The following is a 20,124-nucleotide window of genomic DNA, read 5'->3' on the forward strand; positions in this document are numbered from 1 at the left end:
TAATGTAATATTACATGTAGGAAGAATAGATGCCCATTTCCATAACTTGGAAAAAAGGATGGTGACATAATCCACCTCCTCAGTTCAGTGTTGGTTGTTCACAGTCGACATTGACCCCCAAACACAAGAGAAGCAACCTAGTGCCTGCTGTCCAGTGCGGTGAAGAGTGTTCGGACCTCTACATTGGAGAAACCAAACAGCCTCTTCACAAATGCACAACATAGAAGAGCAACCTTGACGGGACAAATCTCAGCTGTACATCTGCATCTAAAGGTCAAAGGTCACTCTTTCGAGGATGCCAATGTTCACATTTTGGACCGGGAAGACAGATGGTTTGAAAGAGGAATAAAAGAATCATCTATGTCCACTGTGAACATCCATCCCTGAACAGAGGAGGTGGATTATGTCACCAACTTTCCCCCCGCTTCCAATGCTGTCCTAAGCTCCCTCCCCAGGGCACATGAACAATAGTGGGTCACAACGACCTCCTGGGGACCACGCCCACTGGGGTTTAAATACCTGGGTCTCTCCTCCTTTTGGTTTGAGAACTGAAGAAGCCTTTTGGATGAGAGGTGAAACGTCTTCAAGGAACAAAAAGAAGTCCAGTTGCCTTTTTTCAAGCTCCAGCGACGTCTGTCTTTCTGTGTTAGCCCTGCGATAGACTGTCGACCTGTCCAGGATCCTTTTGCCTTATGATAGCTAGGATAGACTTCAGCGCCTCGACAAATTGGACAAGCATTTAAGAAAATGGACCAATGGATGAAGACATAATTCTGACTTAGTATCCTGTTAGCATGAGAGGGTTCTCTTAATAATGATTTTACAATGAGGTATGAGACAGATTGTTTTCAAGTGGTGGGAACCAGCTTACATTACACCAGGGGTGGGCAAACTTTTTGGCTCTTTGACTTTTTTAAAATTTGGGCCGGGCCAGCGGCAAATACATAGATATCAAACATAAACATAACAAAGGCATTACAGTGTTGATACTTATATTTTCTTTTTGTGGGAACAGTGTTGTTTTTGCCAGTGCATCGAAGTCTGGAGTTAGTTTAGCAATCCTCAACATCAGTCATAATTATGATATGATTAAAAAGACCAACGGGCTGGGTGTGGCCCACGGGCTGTAGTTTGCCCGCCCCTGCATTAGGTATACATAGTGTTACTAATGTGTTTTTATTTTGTTTAATCATAGCCAATATTCTTGATCAGGCAGAAACCAGGATTAAAGAAAAGCGCACACAATAGAATAGTCTAGATGTAAGATTTAATGAAATGCTGTCTTTTTTCCTTGTTTGTTTAAATTCACAGCTACTTGTTCCCTGATGGCCGCAGTTATAACCCTGACCTCACTGGTTTATGTGAGCCGACGCCTCACGATCACATCAAAGTCACCCAGGTGGGTTTGTGTGAGGTTTTTGTGTGTCTTTCTCACTCACAGCCTTTTCAAACTCTTAAATCTTGAAAACCACTGTATAAAAGTGTGGTACTAAATGAAGTCATCCAACTGCATGGCTTTTATTGATTATAGATTTATTCCAAAATTGAATTTTATATAAAGTGCGACTGAAACTTAAACAGTTTTCTAGAAGTGCCACCACATTTTTCCAATTTTAAAATAACTAGTAAGAGTATAGCTAGTGGTGTGTTCATTGAGTCAAGTGTAATGTTCCCTATACCGTGACAGTCTGTAATATGAGGATATTCGGAGAACACTTTTCCAAACGGGAACAGTCAGGGAGATTTTAAAAACAGGTAACAGCTGTCCCTCAGTCTGCTTTTATATGTTCTCCAATAAGTGTATCGTCTGAGAAGTCCACCTTTAGAGAAAGTGATCCAGTTCTACATCAGCATTTAATAAGTTCCTCTTTTGCTTTATATTCCATGAGCTTTCATGAAATTTGGCTTGGTAATTTTTGACACCTGAAAACGTCTGAAAGCACAGCACCACTGACGCCTGCACCATCATGTCAGTTTTCATCTTGGTAGATCATTAAAAGGTAACGATGCCAGTAATTTGGGAAAAGATAACACCATGCTTGAAAACATTTAGTTTTTATAACATCCTGAGTTATGCAGGAATCTCTGCTTGTTCTGCTTCTCATTTTGCTTTCAAACCTGTGCAGTTAGATTCCAGCTTTTTAGTGGCGCTTAGACAGCTGCTCCTGTTCTCATAGAGTAGGTAACTAATGCCTTATTTTTGTTGGTAAAGCTGAAAAGTCAAAGGAGACTTAAAACCTTAAAAACAAAGGAGCAGAAATGGTTTGTTTCAGTGAAACGTGGTGCTGCAGCAGTGTTCAGTTTGAGAACGATGACATTTTTTTTCTTTTGAACATAAGAGCATTTGAACATTCAGTGAGATCCCTAAATAAAATTTGGAGCCTGTAAATGAGCATAATATGGGCACTTTAAATATTCTAATTAAAGGCTATGGAACAGCTCTGAATCCCTGACAGAAACAACATTGTATAAGACAGGATGGAAAACTTGTGTTGTATATATGCTGCACGTCTATGTCTGTTCTCATGAGTTTTATATGTCACTTGATGACTAAGAGCAATATTTTCTGTCTGAACAGGAGCAGTATGAGCTGTACTGTGAAATGGGCTCTACTTTTCAGCTTTGTAAGATCTGTGCTGAGAATGACAAGGACATCAAGATTGAACCATGTGGTCACCTCATGTGTACCTCCTGTCTTACTGCCTGGCAGGTATTGTACTGAAGTCCATTTCAAGTTCATTGAATATTGGTGCTATTATATGTGTAAATTATGTTCATTATGAAACTGAGTAATATTTTGTCCAGCTGGGCGATATCATGTTGTGATTTATATTGCTGTACTGAATCTGTATAGAAGTTGGAAAAGACTCCTGAATAATACAAAGCAGCTATCAGTCTCCAGTCCAAGAAAAAACCCTCTCTTCCTCATTGCCTCTGTGCCCTTGAATTTGTCCTCATCAAATTTCCACATATCAGCCAGTAGCAGAAGTGAAAGCTGAGAGTATATGCCCACAGTATATTTCACTTTTTCTGCTTGTGTTTCTCTGCTTACTGCTGTCTGTTTTTGTAGTGTGTCTCACAGCAACCTGTGCTGCACTGCTGTGTTCATTGTGCCTTTTCTTGTTTGTGTACTGGAAGCAATACCAGCAAAGTGTGTTTGGAAATGTTTGTCCCTTATGAATCATTAGCATTGAGCCCCCCATTGTCCTCCCTGTTTTTCCATACCTACCCCCCATACAACCTCCAAAACAGGAATGGCGTTATAGGTGGAGGCTAGGGTCAGTGGCACTGCTGGTAGCATGAGGTCATACCTGGACCCTACAGAGGTTGCACAGGTAGTGCAACTCCTCCAGGATGGCACATCAATACGTGCCATTGCCAGAAGGTTTGCTGTGTCTCCCAGCACAGTCTCAGAGCATGGAGGAGACTCCAGGAGACAGGCAGGAACTCTAGGAGAGCTGGACAGGGCCGTAGAAGGTCCATCAGCAGGACCGGGATCTGCTCCTTTGTGCAACAGGATGAGCACTGCAGAGCTACAAAATGATTTCCAGCAGCCACTGGTGTGAATGTGTCTGACCAAACAATCAGAAACAGACTTCATGAGGTGGCCTGAGGGCCTGATGTCCTCTAGTGGGCCTTCTGCTCACTGCCCGGCACCGTGGAGCTCAGTTGGCATTTGTCATAGAATACCAGAACTGGCAGGTCTGCCACTGTCACCCTGTGCTTTTCACAGATGGGAGCAGGTTCACCCTGAGCACATGTGACAGGCGTGAAAGGGTCTGGAAAAGCTGTGGAAAACATTCTGCTGCCTGTAACATTGTTAAGCATGACCGGTTTGGTTGTGGGTCAGTGATGGTCTGGGGAGGTATATCCATAGAGGGACACACAGGCCTCTACAGGCAAGAATCCTTGGACCCACCATGAGACCCTATGCTGGTACAATGGGTCCTGAGTTCTTTCCTGGTTTCCCGTTTTATGTGGCATGAGTATGCAGGCAGAGGATGAGCCTGACCTAAATCCAATAGAACACCTCTGGAAAGGCTGCTTACTCCAGATCAGGGCCAAGCTGCTGCCTGAAGTGGTAAATGGTAAATGGAGCAGTTCATTTATAGTGCTTTTCTACTCGATCTGAGCACTCAAAGTGCTTTATACAACACGCTTGCATTTACCCATTCATACAAGCTCTTTCTTCTACAGCTAAATGCTTACTATCTAACATATCCATACTCTGACAGTTGCATCGGAGCACAACTTGGGGTTCAGTATCTTACCCAAGGATACATTGGCATGCAGACTGGAGCAGCCAGGAATCAATCCATCAACCTTCCAATTAGTAGATGACCTGCTCTACCTCCTGAGCCACAGCCAGCCCCAAAGTAGAGAAACCGGGACTTGAGTGAGGGTAGAGTAGAGTCTGAGATCGACACACATATTGGCCCTTCTCATGCAATGATGCAGTAGCTGTCTGTGGTGGTTAAGAAAGAGCTGAGTGTGAAAACAAAGCTGTCACTTTACCAGTCGATCCACGTTCCTACCCTTAGCTACAGCCACAGGCTCTGGGTAGTGACTGAAAGAATGAGATCATGGACACAAGTGCTGGAAAGAAGATTCCTCCTAAAGTTGGCTGGTCTCTCCCTTAGAGATAGGGTGAGGAGCTCGGTCATTTGAGAGGGACTTGGAGTAGTCTCTTTATACCTCCACATCAGCAGTGTTGAAGTGTATCAGCCATGTCCTACTGCGTGTCCTTTACATTGTTTTTCAGTGAGCATCACAGTAGTCTTCTTGTCGTAAGCTTTTAATTTGCATCATGTTAGACAGAAGAGCTGATGCCTAAATTAGCAAACAGTAAAACAAGTTTTGTGCTGTTACACTGCAATAAAAGTTTAGGTATCTTTTGATGCAGTTATAAACATTAAAAGCAGATTAGCAGCTTTTGTGTCTATGTTCTCATAGACCTTTGGCTAATCTTGCAAATCAGAAAATTTAGTGTTTGAAACCTTTTTCTACATCTTTAGTCTGCACTTAACTTTAGGTTTAGCGAATGAGTAATTAGCAGCACCCACACGAACACTGTTTGTCATACTTCCTGTTATGACAACTGAAGGTGACTCCACCTCCCCCACAGCCTCAGCCAGTGGTTCAGTGACGTCAGTCAGTGTGTGTTTAAAATCCATGTGTGGTTCAGTAATGAAGTACTTTCCCTCACATTAGTGAATAATGAGTCAGAGAGAGAGGAAACCCTCCTACCCTCTGACAGTGACTAACCAGCACCAGTCTGATACACTCAGTGGTGGTTCCCTGACTTTGTTCTCATTCTGTTTATTAGTCAGCAGGAGTGGAAGAGACATCCTTACTCACAGCTGGCTGATGCTTTATTTTAATTTCACATCATTTCACTTATTAAAAAAACATATCTGTATGGAAGGGACTCAAAGGGGGTTCCCTTGTTCTAGCTATTAGTTTAATCCAGGATCAATGCAACGAGGACTCAAAATGATTCACAGTTTAGTGAAAACCAAACAGCAGGTTTCATTACAGAAACCGTACTGTAGAAATGGTTTTAGGACTTGAGTGAGAATTGTTCTCTAAATTAATAACATAACTGTTTTTAACAGTGATTAATGTCTTCATATTGAGGACTTATAAAAATTACTTTATAAAGAGAGAAAGCTGTTACTAGTGATATAGTAGTATAGTAATAAGCTCACAGAGAATAATCACTTGACTGAACTTTCCCAGTGTCCTACCACTAAAATGTTTTTGACCCTGCTTTTTATTAACAGCCAGCAGTTCCCACAAGGCTACACCAATAACGTACATATTACATACCAATCGTGTACTTATTTAAATGCTATAGAAGCAAGCATTATATATATATATAGACTAGACTAGAAGAATGTGGAAAGATAAATATCCTGAACAGCCTGTCATTTTGGGTAAGCTGCACCTTCACTTGTCAAGTTCTGGACTTCATGTTCAGATCATTAATCAATGTGGCCAAGGTGAGTTTATCGTCTCTGTTAGCCTGTTTCAGATCAGAAGTGAAGCTGGTGAAATGGTTTTTGTTCCTCACCAGGATAGAAGCTGAAGAGCAGTTCCTTTTTGATCATGTCTGTTTCTGAATAGTACTGTTTCTTCAGTGTCTGTGACCATCACACCATTTCCTCCCTCTTCTGGTGTTTTTCTGTTTAACCTCCCACTCCTTCCCTTCTCTTCCTACTCTAATTAGGATTAAATTTCAAACACGTCTTTGTTGCAGTTAGTATCAAGTCCCCAACCATATGGCTACCACAGGCACAGCTTTGTTCTCTGTATTTTCTGCCTTTGATTCTAATGGCTTAGTCAGTGCAGATAGATGCTCTAAAACCCAGCACCCCTATTATTTATGACATCTGTTGACAGGGGCTTCCATGTGGGACATGTACATGTGGCCAGTGAAGTAAAGTTGCAAAATTATAGCAGTGTGACACGCAGTAACATTTGTTGGTTAAAAATGTCATCACCATGCTTATGCGGTTGTGTGTGAATAGCCTGTTGCAGAGTTTGTCCTTATCTACTCAGGAATCAGATGGCCAAGGCTGCCCCTTTTGTCGCTGTGAGATCAAAGGCACAGAGCCCATCATTGTGGATCCTTTTGACCCACGAAATGAGGGCACCAAGTGCTTCTTCCTCGACCAACAAAACTGCCCCTTGCTGGACCTGGATGATGATGAAGACCGAGAAGACTCCCTGGTCATGAATGGACTGGCCAGCATCAGGAGGGTACACACACACACACACACACACACACACACACACACACACACACACACACACACGAGAAGTAGGCTGCTGGAACAATGCTACAGCATAAGAATAGGGAACTACTGGAATGCTTCTACACATGTAACCCCGGTGAGAGGATGTAGGGACTGTGGATTCTTCAACACCCAAAATCTAGACTAAAATCAAAACTAGTAGCTCAGTGTTCCAACATCTGCAAGACGCAACTGCTATCGCAACTAGAGATTAATGTGGTACAACACAAATGCTACGGCTGGTCATTCTCAACCACCTTTGGGGGTGTATCGCATTTTGACCATACTTGACACAAAGGTAAATTGTGCCAGCCGCTTGGTTATGGCGTTCCATGTACACCGTGCCTGCTAAATTTTGCACCCTGCTGTTATGTGCTAGATTGTCTCAGGGGCGTCTTTGCACAACCTGCACCTGGGGTCTTGCCTGGTATGGTAGACTCTAGCCTTTGTTGATCTTGCTCTTAAAGCTTGTTCCTGTGCTGCCATGATTAGTGCCTCTGTGCTGTCTTTCAGTCCAGCGTTGTCTAGCCATGGGTAGTATTTTTTTGATATTAGCCTTCTATTTGCTGGTGGTACATGACATGCACGGGCCTGTCCTTCTGTGATGGTTCCTGTTCTTTCTCAGGTCTCTGCTGCATGATGTATTCACTAAATACATGCTCAGTTGTGGCCACCTTCCTGATGTACAACTTGGATCTTTGTTGTTTCATCTAGGATAGTGGTTCTGACACTCACTAGTCCTTGGCCACCTTCCTTCCGCTTAGCATACAGTCTCAGGGTGCTGGATTTGGGGTGAAACCCTCCATGCATGGTAAGGAGCTTTCCTGTCTTGTTGCCAGTGGCTTCTATCTCCTCCTTGGGCCAGCTTATTATCCTAGCATATGATGACTGGTAGGGTATAGGTGTTGATTGCCCAGATCTTGTTCTTCTTATTCAGCAGATTCCTCATCACTTGCCTTACTCTCTGCAGCTATTTGGCAGTTGCAGCTTCCCTAACAGGCTCTTAATAATTCCCATTATGCCTGTGGGATTCTAAGGGACTTACAGCTATCCTCAATGTCGAAAATATTGCCTTCTGGTAGAGCAGCCCCCACAGTTCTGAATATCTTCCCTCGCTTTGTTACCATCTGACTACATTTCTCCAGTCTGAATGACATATCAATACCGTTGCTGTAGATTCTATTGATCAGTGAATCAATGTCTCGTTCACTCCTGGCATACAGCTTGATCCATGTAGAAGAGGTGGCTAAAGGTTTCTCCATTCCATAGTTGGTATCCGTAGCCAGTCTTGTTAACTCACTGGGCCCAACTGACATGCCAGCATGTCCAAATTACATTACCAATTTAAGATGATGTGGCAGCAGGATGCTGCCTCTCTTAGTTACTGTGTAGTGCAGAATGTTTTGTGTTTTGACAGATGCTAGCCAAAAAAACACCAAAGGCAAACTCAAATGTAAACACTGTCTCCAGTTGTACAACACAAGGAGTAACACATCTTGAAAGTTTCAGGCCTGTGATGTCTTGTGGTAGACAGGAATTTTTTTTGGAGTGGCACAAATAATTTGTGTGGCATCCATGAAAAGCCACCTTATTGTGGTGGAAGGGTTTGTGTGTCCCAGTGATCTTAGGAGCTATGTTGTCCAGGGCTTTTTGCCCCTTGCTATGGTCTCCCATGGCAAATTGGTCCTGGGTGAGGGTCCAGACAACGGCCCCTATGGAAAATACATCAAGTGAACGGTTTACCCTGCCTGGGCTGGGGTTACCAAGGTGGGGCCTTGGTAACTCTATCGCAGGCAGGATAAACTGGAGCTAGGCCTGGTGTCCAGGCATTAGCCCGTGGTCCCCGGCCAGGGGCAGCCCAAAGAGGAGACACGGGCCCACCCTCCTGTAGGCCCACCACCCGCAGGAGGTGTCATGGGGTTGGATGCAATGTTTATTGGGCGGAGACCCTGGCAGAGGCCCGGGCAGACTGATTCCTGGCTATTGAGGCTGGCTACTGGGACATGAAATGACACCTCTCTGGTGAGGAAGGAACCTGAGCTATTGGGTGAGGTTGAGAAATATTGGCTAGATATAGTCGAGTTCACCTCAACGCATGGTCTGGGCTCTGGAACCGGTTTCCTGGAGAGGGGCTGGACTCTGTTCCAGTCTGGAGTTGCCCTCAGGGAGAAGGATATTCTTATATCCCCATGGCTTACTGCCTGTACTGCTACTTTCCCACCGCCGAGGTTCCGGAGCCGGAGCAAGTTCCCGTGCCGATCCCAAGGAACCGGCGAAACGATTAAGAACGGGCCCGCGTTCCCACCACGTTTCTGTGAACTGCTCCTTTATGTATGAGCGTGGGCGGGTCCTCCTCTGGACACGGAAGCCGAAGCGCACAAACGTGGGAGAACACGCTCTCCTTTCTGTGCTGCAAATACGTTTTAGGGTCCAAACCAAACTCCTGCAGCATCTGTGTGCAGCACAGAGGGAAACACAGACAGCGATTAGAGCAAGACGACAAGTACGCACTTTGTGTCCTTTTATCTGTGATATGAACTGATACAAAGCAGCAAGTTCAGCCTTAGAGCCCAACCTAATTCACAGCCGTGAAAATCGCTTCAATTTTCTCATGTAATACACATGTAATATGGTAGAAAACTTGATGTCACGCCCCTCTGCCGCTTTCGGCACAGGTTCCTGGTTCCAGACCAGCTAGTTTACGGGGCCGGAATTGAACCCGTTTTTCGGCCGAGCACCGAGTGTTTCGGCAGTGGAAAACCCGCCTAACGGTTCAATTCACGGCTCCGGCTCCAGAACCCTGTTGGTGGGAAAGAGGCTTATGTTAGAGTTTTCACCAGTGGACGAGAGACTATTTATCAGTCAATCTATGCCCCTACCCTCACGTATGGTCACGAGCTTTGGGTATTGACTGAAAGAACAAGATAGTGGATACAAGTGGCAGAAATGAGCTTCCTCCAAAGGGTGGCTGGCCCTTAGCGATAGGGTGAGGAGTGCAACCATTCAGGAGAGGCTTAGAGCAGAGCCCCTCAACAGGAGCCAGTTAAGGTGATTTGGGCATCTGATTAGGATGCCTCCTGGGCACCACTTGGTTTAGGAGTTCTGGGTATGTCCCACTGGGAGGAGGCCCTGGGGCAAACCCAGGACATGTGGGAGAGATTAAATCTCTTGGCTGGCCTGGGAACCCCTTGGGGTTGAGCTGGAGGAGGTGGCTGGGGAGAGGGGGCTCTGAGCTTCTGTGCATAGGCTGCTGCCCCGTGATCGGGCCTGGGATAAATGGATAGATGGTTGGGTGGATGTTATTGTGACACTTGATTATTTTCTTTTTTTGTAAATAGTTGTACAAAAAATGTCTGAGGTATTGCCTGCATTTTAGCATAAATAACTATATATAACTTTGTTTTTTGCTACATTTATATATAAGTTTTTGAAATTTAAAATTTATATTTGTACTTTAAGTTATAAAAATTCTTTGCTAAACATGTTTGAGGTTTTCAGAGTAACAAAACTTTTTCCTAGTCAGATTTTGTTATTTCTGTGATTTTAGGTCAGTATACAAAATGAAAAACAAAACTGTAGTCACAGATGTGAGTTTGTGCTGATAAAAATATACCAAACAAGGCAAGGTAAACTGTTTTTAAGGTGAAATTCAAAAGTAGTCAAAAATGGCCAATTACACCCTAGGAGAGTGAATGATGTGGCTGAGGGAGCCTGTGCAGAACAACAGTGGCGACAGAGCAGCTTCTTGGTAAATTCAGTACTTAATGGTGACCTGTTGCTCTGGATACAGTTCTAATCACTCCAGGATCCACGAGCTTTCTTCTGCTCAATCCAAGCGGTGCACAGGTAGGTCAGTTGGTCTTACAGTCTTGAGTGACTGCTCTATTTACCAGTAGCTGGTGTTTTGCTCCTCTGGTGTTACTGCCAGTGGTTTTCTGGGCCCGCTCATGTTGAGCCACGTGCCTGTTCATTGTAGCGGCTATAATGCCTGACAGGAACTTCAATGTTGTACTGAGGCAGGTTATTGATGATGTGGTGTTCTCTTAGATCAGCTAGCCACTGAGCATTGTTGTTATGTGTTGCATCCTTCACCCATGCACACACACACTGATTGGGCATAATATTATAACCACTGTTGTTCTCCACATCCCCACTAAGTTCCTGGTTATGTTGATATTGTACAGTTACACACACACACACACACACACACACACACACACACACACACACACACACACATTATATATCTGGGCATTCAAACCTACGCCCTGCTTGTCATCAGATACTCTGCTGGGATAATAAGCTGGACAAAGGAGGAGACAGAAGCTACTGACATCACAACAGGAGAGCTCCTTACCATGCATGTAGGGCAGGGGTGTCAAACTCAATCACAAAATGGGCCAAAATTGCAAACACAGTCTAAGTTATGGGCCAAACTAGATTAACATTTATTGAACAGTCTCAAACTGAAAACATTTTTTCAGCAATATGAATTTGAATGCCCACGAGAGAATGCAGGCTCAGCATTTGATACATCACTCCTGGAGCCATGGTGAGCGCTTAAATAACCATAAACTCAGTTAATCAAACTAGAAATCTGATTAACTGGGTTTCTGGCTGTCTTTTAATGTGATGTAGACTCTTCAATTTGTCCCGTAAATCCAGAATGTTGCTTTTCAGCAGTCTCACAACATGCAGACGAGAATGGGTAACAAATGGCTAACAATTTTGTCTTAAATATAATTTGCTTCTTCTCTTAGCATTGTGGTGAGCGCCAGCACTCGCCCATGGTGTCTCCCAGTTCTTCACCTGTCAGCCAACACAGGAAAGCCCACGGAGGAAACGCCAGCCACTGTGTCCAGCACCTGAGCCTCCCACCTGTCCCACCACGACGTGACCTTATCAACAAAGGTGCCATTCGCTCCCCATCTGCCAGCCCCACCTGCTCCCCAAAGGTCAGTCACAGGATTTCACAGATAAAAAGATCACACCATTAACAGCATGGAGCATCTCTCAGTTGTCTTATAATAGTTTCAAACACACTTATATACATGCAACATCTAGAAAGAGTCACCAGTATGTAACACAAATGAACAGTGTTAAGCTACTAGTAGTAAAAATGAATTTTAGAAGGTGAACAGATTCAGAATATTTTAGGAACGGATCGAAAAGGATGGATAACCATAAAGAACTCAATCTGTTTTCATTAAATTGTTTATCAGGTCAACAACTATCTTTGTCACTACAGCCTATAAAAATAAAAATAATATGAAACTCAATAAAAACAAACTGTTATCCAGTTCAGCTGGTGGGCTGATCCAAGCAGGTGGTTGGAGCGAGGTGGTCACTGACCCACTATTAATCACATGACCTACCGAGATCACCTGAAGTAAGGTGAGAGGGGAGGTTGGGGGGGGTGGTAGTCCTCACAATTCAAAAAAAGAAGGCCATCACAGCCCTGATTAAAGACCAAGGCATCACTATACTACCAGTCAACAGTGGGAGGTGCACAGTCTAAACTGATTATCACCCCAAAATTACTACACTCCTCAGTGACAGCAATACTTATGAGGCCTTAAGAGAAGACCCCCACAAGCACCTACAATAAGAAAATCGTCTGCTGCCTACAACAACCTGAACGGGAAAAGCTATTGTCTACCACCTTTACCCCAGGAATGCTACACATTTATATATGAACTATACAGTACCAGTTACAAGTTTGGACACGCGTACCCATTCATTTGAATGAGTAAGTGTGTCCAAACTTGTAATTGGTACTGCATACGGCAGGGGTGTCAAACACAAAACGTGCCAAAATTGCAAACACAGTCTAAGTCACGGGCCAAACAGGATTAACATTTATTGAACAGTCTCAAACTGAAAACATTTTATCAGCAAAAGGAATTTGAAAGGCCAGAAAGCAGCAACTTTTTCCTAACACATTAAATAAAAAATAAAATTATATTTTTCTTCAAAATAACATCAGGAAAATAAGACTATTTCAAGCTGATGAAAATCTGAAAATTTTTTAGATAAAAACTGTGATGTGATATCAGCAAAAAGTCCAGAAAGAAGAAACAACAAGCTCTTAAGTTTCTCTCTTATTCAGGCAGCTTGAATGTTACTGTAAAAAGTGATGACTGATGTTTTTATCCGCTGACCATTGATCAGTGTGTCATTGGCAACGCGGGAAAACGGGTTAGTGCACAGGTGTGACCTGTGTGACAGCTGTTGTGCATAGTGGGATTTGTAGTATAAGTGGTGGGAGCGCTATTTACCGACGGACCATTAATAAATGCAAGTGTCTCACGAGCCGAATATGTGGTATATGGACTTCTGAAGAGCTACACAGGAGTCCCATTGTTAGCAGTATAAACTCAGCCAATTATAATATTTCTAAGCACCTCACCACCATCTTAGCTCTGTTTGTGGGTAACACACCCCATCACACTGAAAACTCCACTCACCAGCATGCTCCACAAACATGCTGGATCCAGATGAAACCATAGTGACCTTTGATGTGTGATTTCACGTTTCACATATATACCTACACCAGGGGTCGGCAACCCGCGGCTCCGGAGCCGCATGCGGCTCTTTCAGGCTTAATCTGCGGCTCTTTCAGGCTTAATCTGCGGCTCGCGGAAGTAAATTATAAGAATCCAATTGAAGTGCATTTTATTTTTGTCAGTTCGGTTTTTGTTGTAGTTTTAAATTGGAACATTATTGTGATCTTGAAATATTAAAATAAAGTAATTCTCAATATATTCGTTACTTGTATTTGCGGCTCTCACTGTTTTGTTTTCCGTGGAAACCGGGTTCAAATGGCTCTTTCCGTATTAAAGGTTGCCGACCCCTGACCTACACCCACCCAACGAGCCCAGAAAGATGGCTCCCCACTCAACAGAATCAGCTTTACCCCGGTCAGATTTGCACACTATTAGACCTCTGACTTACTACCACATATTTCAAATACAACTCGGATTTCTGTGGACAAAAGCATGGATGTGCCATGGGCTTCCCAGTGTCATCCATGGTAGCCAACCTTTACATGGAGGAAGTAGAAAGCAGAGCTCTTGGCTCCTTCACAGGGATAGCACCTAGCCACAGGTATAGGTACAGTATGTGGATGATACCTGGGTCAAAAAATCAAAGACGCTGAAGCCTTCACTGAGATCATCAACTCAGTGGATAAAAACAGGTTTACCAGATACCAGGGATGATAGATTAGCGTTTCTGGACTGAGCTGTGTTCATTGAGGAAGATGGAAGCCTCAACATTGAAGTTTACTAGAAGCCCACACACAGACCAGAACCTACTCTTTGACTCCCACCACCCACTGGAACATTAACGTGGGGTGATCAGGACTGTGCAACACTGTCAAGTCAAGTCAAGTTTATTTATAAAGCACATTTAAAACAACGACGTTGACCAAAGTGCTGTACAAGATCTGTAACCCCAAGGACTATACTAAATAAAAATAAAAATATATAAATAAATAAATAAAATAATAAAATAAAAATAAATAAATAAAAACATTAAGAACAATAAATAACATAAGAAAATTAAAAATTAAAACGTTTAAAACAAGTACCATAAAATACCATAAAACAATCATCTAAAAGGAGGTAGCACTGCAGCCAAATGCCAAAGAAAAGAAATGTGTTTTTAATAGAGATTTAAATGTGTGTATCGTCTGAGCTGTGCGGATATGGAGAGGTAGATCGTTCCATAGCTTTGGTGCTGCTGCTGCAAAAGCTCGATCACCTCTCTGTTTTAGTCTAGTTTTAGGCCTCTGTAAGAGCAGCTGGTTCGATGACCTCAGAGCTCTTACAGGGGTGTGACAGTGAAGCAGCTCAGACAGATACAAAGGTGCCAGTCCGTTTAAGGCTTTAAAAGTAAGCAATAAAGTCTTAAAATCGATTCTAAAACGGACAGGGAGCCAGTGAAGGGATGACAGGACTGGGGTAATGTGTTCATGCTTTTTTAAACCGGTTAAAAGACGAGCTGCCGCATTCTGGACTACCTGCAGGCGGCGCACAGATGATTGATCTATGCCAAAATACAGGGAATTACAGTAGTCCAGGCGGGAAGTAATAAAAGCATGAATAACTTTTTCCAGGTCCTGCTGCGGGAGATAAGGTTTTACCTTGGCAATGACTCTGAGTTGGTAAAAACTGATTTTGGTAACAGCACTTACTTGCTTCTCCATTTTAAAACTACTATCTAAAATGACACCCAGATTTTTCACAGCATCACGACAGTGAGGAGCCAAATGACTCAGAGTGCCAGAGGAGTAGCTTGAGGGGTCAAATTTACCAAAGCATATGACCTCGGTTTTGCTTTCATTAAGATTTAGGAAATTGTTTCTCATCCAGGACTTGATGTCACTTAGACAGTTCAGCAGGGGTTCCCATGGATCTCTGCTGTTCAGTTTGATGGGCATATACACCTGGATGTCGTCAGCAAAACAGTGGAAACAAATATTATGTTTCCTAAAAATCGACCCTAGAGGCAACATATACAATGAGAAAAGAATTGGGCCCAGAATGGACCCCTGAGGCACTCCACAAGAAAGCTTTGCTGTGGTAGAAAAACAGTTTCCTAGATGGACAGAGAAACTTCTATCAGTAAGATATGATCTGAACCAAGTCAGAACCGTGCCTTTAATGCCAATTTCATGTTCTAGGCGGGATAGAAGGATCTCGTGGTCCACAGTGTCAAAGGCAGCTGACAGGTCTAGAAGTACTAAAACTGCAGGACTACCAGAGTCCACAGTTAAAAGCAGATCGTTAAAAACTCTTAAAAGAGCCGTCTCTGTGCTGTGACGCATTCTAAAACCTGAGTGAAACTTTTCCCACATTCCATGTTCACTTAAAAATGCTTGAAGTTGCTTAAAAACAACTTTTTCAAGAACCTTGGATAAAAATGGTAATTTAGAAATTGGTCTGTAATTTGAAAGAACATCAGGGTCAAGGTTCTTCTTCTTGATTAGAGGCTGTACAACTGCATGTTTAAAGGCAGCTGGAACACAACCAGATGCAAGCGCACTGTTAATCAGAGCGAGGATAGTTGGTCCCACTGAATCAAAAGCCTCTTTAAAAAGGCGAGACGGAACACAGTCTGTGGGAGAGTTTACAGGTCTCATATTTTGAATCACCTCCTTTAGTGTGGAGAGTGTGACAGGCTCAAACTGCTCAAAGACAGCTCTGCTGGGAGGAGGTGCAGATGAGTCTGTTTCAGCCTGAGGTGATGAAGGCCTGAGGGCAGAAATTTTTTCCACAAAAAATTTCTTAAAGTTTTCGCACAGTGCAGGACAGACCTTGGCTTGGTTTACATTACAGCGAACATTTTTCACCACACTGGGTGAAAAATGTTCCCTCTAAGGCAGAAGGGAAAGAAAATGAGCGCAAAGAAAGCTGTTAAAACACGTGGTTATCCCAACCGAGCTTTCAACAAATCAGCAAATATGTGCAGGAAAGAAGTCCAGACACCAACCAGGGTGAAAGGACAAAAGGAATAACATTAAAATTGAAAGGCATGCACAACCCAAAAACAATGAGTACTGGGTGCAGGTCTGAAAAACCGATGGAAAGATATAAAAGCTAATCCGCACTCCAGAAATTCCTCCCCAGCAGCTTTTATTGCATATCACCAAATATGTTTTGGGCATGAAGAACATTTGGAGACACACCCTATATATACATCTAGTGGTGGTCATGTGATCACAATAATACATGAGTAATTAATAATTATGCATGAATTAATTGAGTCATGTATAGTATAATGTGTGTGTGTGTGTGTGTGTGTAATTTTATTATTAAGTATACATGAAGTAATTAATACAATTCATGAGTAATTCCAGATATATTGACAAACATATTTATAAATATACATTTTTTTCCCCACCTTGGCTCATGTGATGATGTACATAATTAATAGTGGGTCAATGACCACTTCCAAAGGGACAGACCCACTAGGTTTGCATACCTGTGACTCTCAGCCTTTTGGTTATATAACTGGAGAAGTCTCTTATAGATGAGAGGTGAAATGTCTTCAAGAAACTTAAAGAAGTCAAGTCGCCTTTTTTTTAAGCTCTTGAGACAGTCTGTATGCTAGAGTACAATTTGTCCTACTGTACTTTGGGCACTTGCTACCCATTAAAAATGTAAAGGTCTCAATCTTCTGCAGAAATTCCACAGTGCCAATTTTAACTAAACAAATCTGACTGCTGAGTTTTATCATATATTTTATCATAAGATAAACAGTTATCTCCCAAAAAAGAAATGCATTTAAACTTAATTGTAACTTTATTTAATTTAATTATCTACTCACATTTTTAATTTTAAAGTAATTTTTAACTTAACCATATTATATTACCTGTGTAATGAGTAACTCTCAAGGTTTTATTTATTTATCTTCTGTGGGGAACAAAGTACTTTACAGGAGAGCTTAAAAACCCCATAAGGGGGTGTAAATAAAGGAAACACATGGCCAATGGCAGTATCTTAGAAAAAGGAGAAAAACATGAAAGAAATTAAAAATATAAATATAAACTTAGTGATCATTTCATTGAACAATTTTATCTTTCTACCTCTTTAGTCTTCACCAGGCATGTCCAGAAAGCAAGAGAAACCTCTCCCAGCACCACCTCCTCCACAGAGGGACCCACCACCTCCTCCTCCTCCTGAGCGCCCTCCTCCTGTCTCCCCAGAATCACACCTCTCTTGGCTCCACTGTTCCTCGTCCTCTTCTTCTACAGGCATACTGTCAGAATCCCAAAGTCCCCCTGAGACTTGGTGCACCAAAGATAGCCATTTGACAGATGCACAGAAGACTGGGGGGGAACACCAGCTCCAGCTGGGACCCCCTGAGCCTTGTCACCTAAACGGAAGACCACTTAGTTGTCCATCTGGGGAATTGGGGAGGTTACATCACAGATCAGAGGTGGCAGGAAATTCAGAGAGCTCCAAGGTAAGGACATGTATATTTGAAGTGATAAGCTAATATTTGTGTGTCGATCAATATGTACTGTGTTTTTTTTTATTTACTAAGTAAAAGAAAAGATAAACCCACACAGTTCTGGGAGGATAAATTTTTCAGGTTTTTAAAAAATTACAAGTTACATAATATATATATATATATATATATATATATATATATATATATAGTATATAGTATAATAAAGTTACTCTCCAAATCTGCAAAGACAAAAATTTGGTGTGCATGCACATGTTCGAGGTGCTTCTTCATGAGACACATTTATGATCAAACCTCTCTTTTTGATTATGGATAGTATTTAAATGTATAGTGCATTTATAAAACATCCACCACTACAAACAATTTTGAGTGTAAATTATAAATAAAGCCAAGAATTCAGACAGTCCAGAAATCAAACATAAATGGACTCGTTCTTATATAACACTTTTCTGCTCTTGTTGAGCACTCAAAGCACTTTTGCATTCACACAAGCACTGTTTTTTCTGTATCAAAGTGCTTTCTGTCTAACATTCACACTCCAATGATTGCATCTGACGGTTCAGTGTCTTGCCCAAGAATACTTTGTAGCCAGCAGTAACCAGGAATTGAACCACCAACTTTCCAATTAGTAGACGACCTGCTCTTCCTCCTGAGCTACAGCCATCCCATAATGCATGATAATGATTTTAAATTGCCCACGGGTGTGAATGTGAATTGCTTTCTCTCTGTGTTAGACTTGCAACAGGCTCGCAACTTATCAGGATGTACCCTGCCTCTATGGCAGCTGGGATAGGCCCCAGCCCTTGTGATCCTGAACTGGATAAGTGGATGGATGGATGGATGGATGGCCTTAGTAATAGTAACAAGACCTTCAATAACACTGGCTGAGAAATATGTTCCACAAGCACACCTACAGTGGCTTGCAAAAGTATTTATACTCCTTGAATTTTTCCATATTTTCCATATTAATTTGAGAGAAAAGGAAGGTTGGAGATTGGCCTATAATTAGCTAAGACAGCTGGGTCAGTGATGGCTTTTTAAGCAGAGGTTTAATTACAGCCACCTTGAAGGCCTGTGGTACACAGCCAACTAATAAAGACTGATTGATCATTTTTAAGATTGAAGCATCAATAATTGGAAAGACTTCTTTGAACAGTCTAGTAGGAATGGGATCTAACAAACATGTTGCTGCTTTGGAGGAAGTAACTATTGAAGTTAACTCTGAAAGATCAACTGGAGCAAAAGAGTCTGAACAAATACCACCAGTGCTGAAAGCAGCCGAACATGAAGATAAATCTTTGAGATGGTTATGAATAATTTTTTCTCTAATCCATGAAGTCACTACTAGTTAACGTGAAAGGAATACTCTGCTCTACAGAGCTCTGACTCTTTGTCAGCCTGGCTACAGTGCTGAAAACAAACCTGGGGTTGTTCTTATTTTCTTCAATTAATGATGAATAGTAAGATGTCCTAGCTTTACGGAGGGCTTTTTTATAGAGCAACAAACTCTTTTTCCAGGCTAAATGAGCATCTTCTAATTTAGTGAGACGCCATTCCCTCTCCAGCTTTCGGGTTATCTGCTTTAAGCTGTGCGTTTGTGAATTATACCACGGAGTCAGGCACTTCTGATTTGAAGCTTTCCTTTTCAGAGGAGCCACAGTATCCAAAGTTATACGCAGTGAGGATGTAAAACTATTGACGAGATAATCGACCTCACTGGGAGCAGAGTTTAGGTAGCTGCTCTGCACTGTGTTGGCACTGAAGAGCATAACAATGAAGAAATTAGATCCTTAAACTTAGTTACAGCACTTTCAGAAAGACTTCTACTGTAATAAAACTTATTCCCCACTGCTGTGTAATCCATTAAAGTAAATGTAAATGTTACTAAGAAATGATCAGACAGGAGGGGGCTTTCAGGGAATACTGTTAAGTCTTCAGTTTCTATGCCATATGTTAGGACAAGATCCAGAGTATGATTAAAGTGGTGGGTGGGCTCCTTTACATTTTGAGAGAAGCCAATTGAATCTAACAATAGATTAAATGCAGTGTTGAGGCTGTCATTCTCAGCATCTACATGGATGTTAAAATCACCCACTATAATGATTTTATCTGAACTGAGCACTAAATCAGATAAAAAGTCTGAGAAATCAGACAGAAACTCTGAGTAAGGACCAGGTGGATGATAGATAATAACAAATAAAACAGGTTTTTGATTTTCCCAATTAGGATGGACAAGACTAAGAGTCAGGCTTTCAAAAGAATGAAAACTTTGTCTGGGTCTTTGATTAATTAATAAGCTGGAATTGAAGATTGCTGCTACTCCTCCTCCTTGACCTGTGCTTCGAGCATT

The 20,124-nt window shown here is 42.2% G+C and overlaps 1 protein-coding gene across 2 annotated transcripts in view; it reads left to right on the top strand.

Annotated features, from left to right (window-relative positions):
- cblb (Cbl proto-oncogene B, E3 ubiquitin protein ligase) overlaps positions 1-20,124 on the top strand; it is an 80,200-nt gene that overhangs the window by 41,579 nt on the left and 18,497 nt on the right. For both annotated transcript variants that reach the window (XM_030746076.1, XM_030746077.1), the window contains exons 8-12: positions 1,312-1,399; positions 2,579-2,710; positions 6,562-6,762; positions 11,558-11,752; positions 17,397-17,768. In XM_030746076.1, coding sequence (XP_030601936.1) covers positions 1,312-1,399; positions 2,579-2,710; positions 6,562-6,762; positions 11,558-11,752; positions 17,397-17,768 — 988 coding nt within the window. The remainder of the gene's footprint in view (positions 1-1,311; positions 1,400-2,578; positions 2,711-6,561; positions 6,763-11,557; positions 11,753-17,396; positions 17,769-20,124) is intronic.

This window comes from Archocentrus centrarchus, chromosome 14, assembly GCF_007364275.1.
Source record: "Archocentrus centrarchus isolate MPI-CPG fArcCen1 chromosome 14, fArcCen1, whole genome shotgun sequence".
Lineage (NCBI taxonomy): Eukaryota > Metazoa > Chordata > Actinopteri > Cichliformes > Cichlidae > Archocentrus > Archocentrus centrarchus.